Source organism: Vanessa atalanta, chromosome W (genome assembly GCF_905147765.1).
Source record: "Vanessa atalanta chromosome W, ilVanAtal1.2, whole genome shotgun sequence".
Classification (NCBI taxonomy): Eukaryota; Metazoa; Arthropoda; class Insecta; order Lepidoptera; family Nymphalidae; genus Vanessa; species Vanessa atalanta.
This window is the reverse complement of record NC_061901.1, coordinates 5,348,929-5,359,939: the sequence shown is the minus strand read 5'-3', so window position 1 is coordinate 5,359,939 and position 11,011 is coordinate 5,348,929. Positions and strand designations below refer to the sequence as shown.

General features: G+C 34.3%; 1 protein-coding gene across 1 annotated transcript; it reads left to right on the top strand.

Moving 5' to 3' along the window:
• Nucleotides 1-1,282: 1,282 nt before the first annotated feature.
• On the top strand, nt 1,283-1,960 carry LOC125075576 (piggyBac transposable element-derived protein 4-like). Its single transcript, XM_047687284.1, has one exon. The coding sequence runs from the start codon at nt 1,283-1,285 to the stop codon at nt 1,958-1,960; it is 678 nt and encodes a 225-aa protein (XP_047543240.1).
• Nucleotides 1,961-11,011: the final 9,051 nt, after the last annotated feature.

Sequence of the window (11,011 nt, the reverse complement as noted above, 5' to 3'; positions counted from 1 at the left end):
GGTCTATAATATTGATCCATACCCTCAATATCTTCGAATTAAAAAGTGGGAAAATAATTCCCTTTGCCCGATTAAGTCTTATAACTTATTTCTTATTATATATATATATAAGTTTTAATGGACATACCAGTCATTGATAAAATACACTTAGGGATATAACGCTCTAATTTGACCGTAGGCTTCTCAAGGGGTTTAGATGTAATACTAACATGTTATAATTTATTTCTAGAATTCAAACGCGATGAATAAGAAGACAAAGTTAGGGCAACGGGAGTTAGAAGATGTCGTAAACAACCTGGCTGATTTATCCGATCTTGACTCAGACGATGATGCCTATTATCAGACGGCCCCTGTAAGCAGCCCGGCAGAAAACCTGAATGTGCCTCAAGATGTTATTATTGAAAGGCGTCTGGAAGAGCTTTTTGGTATATCTGATAACTTGGAGGCAACTATTGAAAGCCAAGAAATATATTCAGTAGAGTATCTGACAAATGTTTTAGAAACTCATAGTCCCATTTGTAGTGTGGGTGAGAGAACAGGACAAAATGATGTTTTTCCAACAAAGGAAATAAATGAACACATTGAGACTTATGAAGAAAGCAGACCAGTTGTGAATTCCACACAACGAGAAGCCGAAATAGAAGCATGTTTAGATGAGATCCATGAAGAACCCTTTCACTATACTCCAAATCCTACAGATGACTTAAGTGCAGGACCTTCAGGCAATAATATAATTATGACAGTAGCGGATCGTCGCTCAAGGCCAAGCAGAACCGTCAATGCAGTAAGACAACCAAGGAAGTGGAAAATTGAGACAGAGATACACCATGTTCCAGAATTTACCAATACAATTAAACCACAATCAACATATAATCATAAAACACAGCCTATTGATGTTTTTGACAAGTTTTTTCCAGAATATTTGGTACAACTTCTAGTGGAACAAACAAATAGATATGCGATTCAACAAAAGAGCAATAATTATACACCAGTTTCCTCAGAGGAAATGAGAGCTTACCTCGGAATACTAATAATGATGGGGTTAAACCCATTGCCCGACATGGACCTATATTGGTCTAATGACCCTTTTTACAATAATGCTGAAATATCAAAAATTATGCCTATAAAAAGATTTAAAAAAATTACTGCAAATTTACATGTAAATGATAATGATAACGAACCAAAACGAGACTCACCGGAATATGATAGACTCACCGGAATATGATAGATGTACAAATTAAGACCGATGATAAAAGAGCTTAATAAAGTGTTCCAGCAAGAAATGGATAATTCAAGTAAACAAGCAATTGATGAGTGCATGGTGAAATTTAAAGGAAGATCGACTTTAAAGCAGTATATGCCGAAGAAGCCAATCAAACGTGGTTTCAAGATCTGGGCACGTTGCGATTCTAAAACCGGCTACCTGTACCAGTTTGAAATTTATACAGGCAAAGGGGACAGTATGGAAGACGAGGGACTGGGATACAATGTAGTTATAAAGCTATCAACCGGCCTGCCTGAAAATACTATGCTAGCGTTTGACAACTTTTTCACCAGCTGCAACTTAATGGACGCTTTGTACCAAAAAAATATATTTGCTGTTGGCACGGTTAGAGTAAACAGAAAAGATCTCCCGGAAATTATGAAAAGGTCTCAACCAAAACATCTAAGACTTGAAAAAGGTCAATTTGCAGCTGTAACTGCTGAACCAATTACAGCAATCAAGTGGCTTGATACAAGGGATGTTACTATTCTTACAACAGCCCACCATCCAACTGACACAGTATTTGTAAAGAGAACTCAGAAAGATGGTACCAAAAAAGAAGTTCTCATCCCTAAAGCTATCGCTCAGTATACACTCACCATGGGAGGCGTCGATCATTTTGATCATTTCAGATCGTCATATCCGATTAGCAGAAAATGCAGAAAATTCTGGATGACTGTTTTTCTTTATGTTTGATGCGTCAGTAATAAACAGCTACATCACCTATAATACTGTGGATGTAGTAGGTACGCATTCTCATAGAGATTTCAGATTGCGATTGGCTCGCGCGCTGATATCAAATTACTCAAACAAGAGAAATCGTCAAGTTGTTTTCAAGAAGAAAAAGGGCTCTAACTTTGGTGTGCCAGATGAGATCCGCTTGCTGAATGTTGGGATCCATCTTCCAGAGGAAGGCAATAGTTACAAAAGGTGCCGATTTTGCAGCACGAAAAAAGAAGAAAAAAGAACGAAAATACTATGCTCCACATGTCAAGTCGCACTATGTGCAAAAATATGTTTCAAATCGTTTCATGAGGCTGCTCCTCAAGAATAATTTTATACTTATAATAAAAATGTGGTTGTAATACTGTTTTTTATTAAGACACCGATACAATAAAACGACATGCCATAATATTTATGTCAATAAAATAAAAGTTCATAATCAACTTAAAATTTTATATTAAAATTATAAAAATGACAAGCGGAACCAAGAGAAATACTAGCATCTACATAACAACAAAACTATGGCAAAAGTTCGTAACCTAATCAGGCAACGGGAATTATTTTCCCACTTTTAGACATAGTTCACGTACATAAACAGGCAAGGGGAATATGTTTCCCACACAAAAAAGGGGGGAAATAACACCCCCCACCTATTTCAAATTATTTTTTTGGAATTCTGCAGTATCAATTTACTCTATTTTCACTCTAACATACTTTCTGGCTTTTAAACAGACTTGCGCCTTATTAAGGGCTAAATTTAATTACTTAAATAAACGTATAAGTTAAATTCGTTCGGTTTCATTCTGCATCCTCAACGGCAGCCCTACGTAATTAACACAAAAATATTGCAAAAACAATAATTTAAAATATTACAAACAATGTATAACATCTCATGAGTCAAAAGAAATAATTGAAATTATTTTTAAATGGGAAACCAAAATGTCCCAAGTTGAAATTTAGTAAAAATACATTTGCAGAAAACATATTCGAATGGGAATCCTAACACACTATCATATATCAAAATTTGAGACCAATTCTTTCATACTTCTCATTCAATCATCTCTAACAAATGCCTCAATACCCAAAATCTAAATAGGGTGAGTGACCTAAACGCTAGCACTGCGCCAAATTATCAGCATTCCGAACAAAACGTAAAATTATAAGTATTTTACGAATTAATTCGTGTTACCACTTTAAAAAATAGTAAGATCATACTTTTTAGAATACTTTTCCTGGCAACACCCAAACTGCCGTGTTTACAAGTGGTGAAATTTTCGTTAGCGTGCATAGGTGTTCCACAACTCAATTTATTTTTTCATGTGCCTTGTGATCGAAGGTAAGTGCACGTGTTTATATTATGTAGTATTTTAGACTTTCTAGATGTTTCATACTGAAACTTTTGATTTTTCTCATATGTGTGATGTTTTATGGCGCTTATCTATTAAAAAGATTTTGAGGTTATAGTGAAATTAAGTCAAAATATATGGTGCTGATATCTGGGTCAAATATTTTGCTAATTCCAAATTATCAGCACTGGTGCTGATAAATAGCAAAATGGTATATAAATACAAATTTTATATTTTTGATTGGAAACTATTTCTTAATGCATTAGATTTAAAATGTATTGAAAAAAGTTGTAAATACCTTCGAATACCAAATTCCAGCACGGTGCTGAAATTGCATTTGCCATTTATGAGCATAGTGCTAATAATTGGATCAATTGCATGCTGATAACTGGGCTTGCTTATCAATTTATTAGAATATTTCCCCAGACCCACCATGAAACCCACGGAAAAGAAAAAACCTAGTGCAAAAAGAAAACAATACACAAAGGAGAATCTACAAAGGGCATTGGATGCTGTATTGAAGGGTATGTCAAAAAAATTGGCTTCGAAAACGTTTGATGTACCTAGAGGAACCATACAATAAAGATTAAGAAAACCTTGCAAAGATATGCCTGGCCCTAGCCCAACATTGACAGACGAAGAAGAAATAAGAATAGTACAGTGGGTGGTAGATTGCTGTAAGAAAGGATTCCCAAAAAGAAAGATTGATTTACAATTAAGTGTAGCAAATTTCTTAAAGAAAGCAAAAAGAGACAACCCCTTTAAAGGAGATATACCTGGGAGAAAATGGTACGACCTATTCATGCGGCGTCATCCAGAACTGAGTGAAAGAACTGCCGAAGCAGTTCCATCAGCCAGTGCTAATGTGTCAGAAAGAGATATCAAAGGTTGGTTCCAAAAAATCGAGCTGTATCTTAAGGAAAATAACTATTTCGACATTTTACAAAACCCATCTCGTGTTTTTAATGGAGATGAATCAAGTTTTCAATTATGTCCCAAAAGTGGAAAAGTTCTTGCATTGCGAGGAGAAAAAGATGTATACGAGGTGGACCATGCAGCAGCTAAAACAGCCCTTACAGTTCTTTTTACTTTTAGTGCTTCTGGAGATATTACACCTCCTCTAGTTGTGTTTCCCAATAAGAGGCTTCCAAAAGATATTACATTATCAATTCCTAGTGAATGGGGCATTGGGTTGAGTGACACAGGCTGGATGAAATCTGAAATATTTTATGATTACATCAAAAATGTATTCTATCCGCACCTCGTTAAAAAATATACAACACTTCCCATTATACTATTTGTGGATGGGCACAAAACACACTTAAGCCTTGAGGTGAGTGAATTGTGCAGCGACTTAGGCATAATTTTGATTGCCTTATACCCCAATGCTACAAGGATACTCCAACCAGCCGACGTGTCTGCTTTTAGACCACTCAAAGTTGCATTGAAAGAAAGTGTTTTGAAATGGAGGCGGAATCACCCATTAGAGACACTCACAAAAAATAATTTGGTACCTGTCCTTAAGGAGGCTTTGGGGATTGGTGTTAAAAATTCTACAGTAATAAATGGTTTTAGAACTACTGGCTAATGCCCGTGGAACCCTGAAGCCATTAACTATAAAAAATGTCTAGGTAAAGGTAGTATACATGATACAGAAGCAGAAGAAGCTACACCACAGGTTAAAAAAAATCATACTACTAATGTAATGACAGTTGACACTTTTAAGAAAATCGTAGGGCAAGAAAAACTTGCATATCTGCAAAGAACGACATTTGAAAGTCTTACGGCCGAATACTGAAACGTCTCTCAAATCAAACACTCAGTTGAGCGCAACTTAACTTTGAGTAGCACCTAAATTTAAATGGTATTCTCAAACGTCACTCATACAATTTGAGGGCGTGATTAGCTGAGTGGCTCTCAAATGTTTGTTTACGGAAAATTATAAATAAAGCAGTCGGTTTTCGATGATCATTTTATTTTAAGTTCGGTTTACGCAGTATAAGGACGAGGGAAATGAAACGCCTGAATGTTGATATAAGACTACTTTATTAACGTTACTGGTGTGGGTTTTATATTACGATGGCACTAAACATGTGTATATCTAGATAGATACCACACCTTCCCTCTCAAAGAAAAAAAAAAGAAATGCATATATTTCTTTTTTTTTTATGTTAAAACAGTATTTAAATCATCATATTATTGACATAGGTACAACATTATAGAAATCATAAAAAAAACTTAAGACTATTATTATTATTACAAAAAAAAATTAACTACAATGTGTATACATATCATATTATAATTTTTTACGTATATTTTAAGGGTAATACAATTTCGTTCGATTTTTGTGAATCACATAATTTTTTCCATCTTTAAATATTTCAACATTTGGTGAACAATCTTTAATAACTAAATATGGACCGGAATAAATTGCGCTGAGTTTGTTGCCTGTTTCTTCTTTAACTAATATCAAATCATTGATTTTAAAAGTTATAGGGTTCATTTTAGTATCATATTTTGATTTTCGAACAATTTTACTATTTATAAGATTTTCTCTTGCTTCTTTTTGTGAGGTTTGTAGGCGATATTTTAATTTTAATGGATAATCATCGTAATTATAGAGGGGTTCTACGGTTTTTGTTAAGTTACTAGGTAAAGTACATTTTTTGCCATAAACTAACTCGAATGGGGTATATTTTGTTTCACGGTGAACGGAAGTATTATACGAGAAACACCAAAAGGGTAGCCAGGAACTCCAAGACTCGGAGTGGTTGTCAGTCTGTATGCGTAAAAATGCTCCTAAACTCTTATGGGAATTTTCTAAAGCGCCGATGCTCTCATGATGGTATGCTGTGGAATTTAATTTTTTAATTTTTAATAAACTACATACCTCTTTCATTACTGTGGACATAAACTCGGTACCTCGATCTGTGGCTATTTCCTTGGGTATTCCATGTCGAAGAATGAAGTTATTTACGAATGCCTGTGCAACTTCAACTGAACTCTTAGAAACTAACGGATATGCTTCTACGTATTTAGATAACTCACATTGGAGTGTTAATATATATGAATAATTATTACTATCTCTATCTAAAGGTCCTACAATATCTAGGAAAATTTTTTCGAAGGGAGTTTGAGCAGTAGAAGTTACAGTCATAGGCTCCCTAACGGGTATAGAATACTTTTGTTTCTGGCATTTGTCACAGCGTCTCACAAATGCTGTTATATCTCGTTCGATACCTGGCCAAAAGTAATATTTTTTAATGTTATTCAACATCCTCTTAATACCCGCGTGGCCACTAGTGGGGAGGAGATGAAAATCATTTAATATTACTCTTTGGTCGTCTTTGTTGTCAATTCTTTCAATTTCATTTAACACAATAATTCTTGGACCGGGCCAATTTTCAATACTATTAATTTCATTTATTACTTGCTCTATAAATTTATTTTTTTCTTTACATTTCATGAAGTATACTTCGTTAATATTTATTTTTTTACAAAAATCAGACAGCTCCCTCACAAATTCGCCTCGCGATAATTGTGATCGAATAGCTGGATTTATATAAATTGACATTTTCTTTAAAACGTATATAAAAGTTCTAGATTCGCATGCGATTTCATTGTCCTTTCGTAATTTTTGTAAATTACTTTTGCTGATAAATCTTAATTCTATCGATATCTTCGGTTTGTTGTGTACCTCTACGACTCTTGGGTAATCAAGCCAATCGTCAGTATTCACACTATCACACAAAGAATCATTGTTCATCCCTGACATACTATGCTCCTGTTCCATCCTTTTCTTCTGAGCTCTAGTCAACGCATTCAAACTACACTCACTCATAATATCTTTTAAGTCTTTCGATGTAATACGTATCCTAGATAAAGCATCTGCGGCGGAATTTTCACTTCCTCTTACATACTCTACTATATAATCGTATTCTTCGAGCGCAAGTCTAAATTTCAATAACATACTCGAAGGATCTCTCATGTTAAAAAGATAAATGAGAGGTTTGTGGTCCGTATAAATTTTGAAAGAACGTCCGTATAAATAAGGTCGGAAGTGTTTAACAGCCCATACAATTGCTTTCGATTTTCGATTGATTCGATTGATTTCGAATCGAAATTCTTTTTCGATTGTTGGGTAGTTTTTCTCCGCTCTATTTAAAGTTCGGCTAGGATATGCTATAGGTTTACCATTTTTATTGGACAGTACGACTCCTATAGCGTAACCTGATGCATCCGTTTGAACTACAAATTGGTTACTTTCAGAAAAATCTGGGTATTGCAGTAACGGAGGTGACATCATATCTTGCTTTAATGAATTAAATGAATGTTGACACTCGTCACTCCAATGAAATTGTACATTTTTACGGCATAATTTATTTAAATAAAAAGCTTTCTCTGCAAAATTTCGAATAAATTTACGATAAAAGTTCGCGAATGCTACAAAGCGTTTTACCTCGTCTGTATTAGTAGGAATAGGGTAATTTTGTAAGACTTTGATTTTATCAGGATCCGGTAAAACACCATCTCCAGATACAACATGACCCAAATACAGTAATTCCTTTTTTAAAAATGTACACTTATCGGGGTTTAGCTTTAAATTAACTTGTTTTAATCGTTCAAATACTTCCGTTAAATTTTTATTGTGATCTGCTAGATTTCTACCAAAAATTGTGATGTCATCAAGGTAAATAAAACATTTTTCAAATGTTAAGCCTGCCATAGCCATATTCATCATTCTAGAGAAAGAGCTGGGACTGGTTTTAAGACCCATTGGCATTCTGGTCATCTGGTAGTGACCAGAACAGAATGCTGTATACCTACGGCTATTTGGATCTAATTCTACATTATAGAAACCTTGATTTAAGTCTAAATGTGTATAATATATACAACCTGAAAGAGAGTCGAGTATTTCTGTAATATTCGGCAAAGGAAACTTATCATCAACTATGGAATTATTTAATTTACGATAATCGATTACTAATCTCCATTTTTTATCGTTACTTTCCGATTTTTAAGGTACTAGTAGAATGGGACTTGACCATTCACTCTTACAAGGTTCAATAATTCCTTGATTTAACATTTTATCTAATTGCCTTTTTATTTCTACTTTTTAAGAATGGGGTAATCTGTATGGTTTTACATAGACTGGATCTACATTGGGTTTTAATGTAATTGTATGTTTATAGATATCAGTCACAGTCAAGTTGTCTCCGGGTAAATAAAAGATATCACAGTATTTCGCACATATGTTTTCGATTGATACCTGTTCTTCCCCCTTTAGATATTCGTGTAATTTTAAAATAGAAAATATTTTTTTTACGCGTTCCGAATTCTTATTCGATTTTCCAAACATACATATATTATACTCACTCGCACTATAAATGTAGGGCTTACGTCACTCAAACAAAAATCTCTGTAGGTTGTATTTATTATTCGAATCGGTATTTTCCCTCTAATTGGACTTACTAACATACTGGCTAAGTAAACACCTTCCGATAACTCTTTCGAACATACCACACAATCATCTTTCATATCAGTATTTATAAAATGTATAGATTCCGATCGCGACGGAATATACAAAACCTCATTATTAATATTACTAAAAGTAGGTAAATAAATTCGATCATTATTTGAATTAATCAATGAAAAATAATTGTTTTCATAATCAATTATCGCCGCATACTTTTTGCAAAAGTCATCGCCAATTATAGCAGGAACTTTAGTAGGTAGAGTATCAAATACCAAGCACTTCCAAGTTAAGAAAGACATATCCAATTGCTTCAACACTACCCCCAATTCCGCTAAACTCACATTTCTCTTTATGGAATGGAATGTAAGTATAAACAAGTTTCGATTCTAGCGCGGAAATTGATGCGCCGGTGTCAATTAAACAATGTGAAACAAAACAAAAAATTGTTAAAAGTAAATTGAACTAAACGCGAATGATTATTACATGAAAATATATGACCTTTACTCACGAAAAAACTGATTATTATTATCAACAGATGGGATTTGTTGGGACTGTGAATTACTTCGATCGATGATGTTTACATAACTTTGATTTTGCCCAACGTTTAAGCTATTGTTTTTATTTTTCATACCTCTATTCTGGTACGGGCGGGAATTACCACGCCATGATCTACCTCGCTGAGTGCCACGCCACGTTGGTTGTTGGCCTCTGCTCATACCACCGCCGTGCTGTGGGTGGGCACGGTACCCTCGATATTGATTACCTCCGTATTTGTAACGTCCCCTGGAATTTCGAAAACAGGAAACTTTTTTATTTATGGTCATTAAATTGGAATTAGAAGTGGATGGCAAATCCTCATCTAATGCAGATTGAATAGCGTCTTTTAAAGATGTAAAGTTACGCGCTGTAATAATAGTCCCGGTTCTACGATTTAGCAGTCCATCAGCAAATCGTTTGATTGCTTGCTTTTCATTTAAGGGCACCTTATAAGTCTCTGGGTCGTTATCTGCCTGTGAAATAGTTAAGTCAACAAACATTTCAGTGATTTGCTTACCTTATTCTTCGATGGTCAACTCATTCTGCTTAAAATTCGGCAATCGTGTTTGGATGGCCGTAGCAGATTTTTTCGGCAAAAGCTCTTTTTTCATATCATGAATTAAGTCTGAAATACTAGAATAGCTTGGATGTAATTTAAGTTTTGCTGATTGCGATAAACGATTTTTTAACACAAAATTTATTAATTGGGGCTTAGAATCGGCAGTAAGGGTGGTTTCATAATATTCAACGGAAACTATTAATTGCTTAGTATAAGCTTGCTTGCTTGCTTAGTATAATATATAAATTGTATAGTATAAGTCGTCATTCATAACCGGTAACAAACTCAGAGCAACTTTTAAATCAAATTTTTCCATGTTTATAGTTTCTATAGTCTGACCTGAATTACTAATAAATTCTTTCGAATCGGATGACGTTGAAGAGTATCTAACAATATCTTTATACAATGTAAGAAATTGCTGTGAATAATCGACAATCAATTCACTATCGCTAGCACTAATATTACCACAATTTACTTCTTTTTGCAAATAAGAATTTAATGTTAAATATTGGCTATACAAACTATTTGCTTCGCTTAACTTAACAATACAAATGTTACCCTTTCTACGCTCAGGACCAATTTTCCTTAAGTATTCTTTAATCAATTTTAACTCTTGGCACAATATTTTTAAATCATCTGACATATCAAAATATAAAAATTACACATATTACTAAAATTCATTATTACTAATTACGTATTTTGAAGTTATACAAAAATAATATGAATACTTTAACACTAATTATCTAGTTATTACAAATATATTGCTACATAATATGTATTATTATAATTATATAAAACTATCAAAGTCCGTCTCTGCGTTGCATCCCTTATATAGGCATGTTCTGCATTCTGGAGTCACGTTACTCGCGCACTGTTTGGACAAATCACAAATTTTTCTTTCTTGAATATTAACAATTTTTAGACGCGGCTCCAATCCAAAATCACTTCAATTTATGTTTCTTGTTCAGCAACAGCTGGATAACCGTGTAGGGTAGCCCGTTGACGTCTGAACGATCCACGAAGTAGGGGACGATGCGGTGAATGCGGACGCGGGGTAAATACAGACACCCAAGTATCTCCTCACTCCGTTCCCCCCGCTACCCACC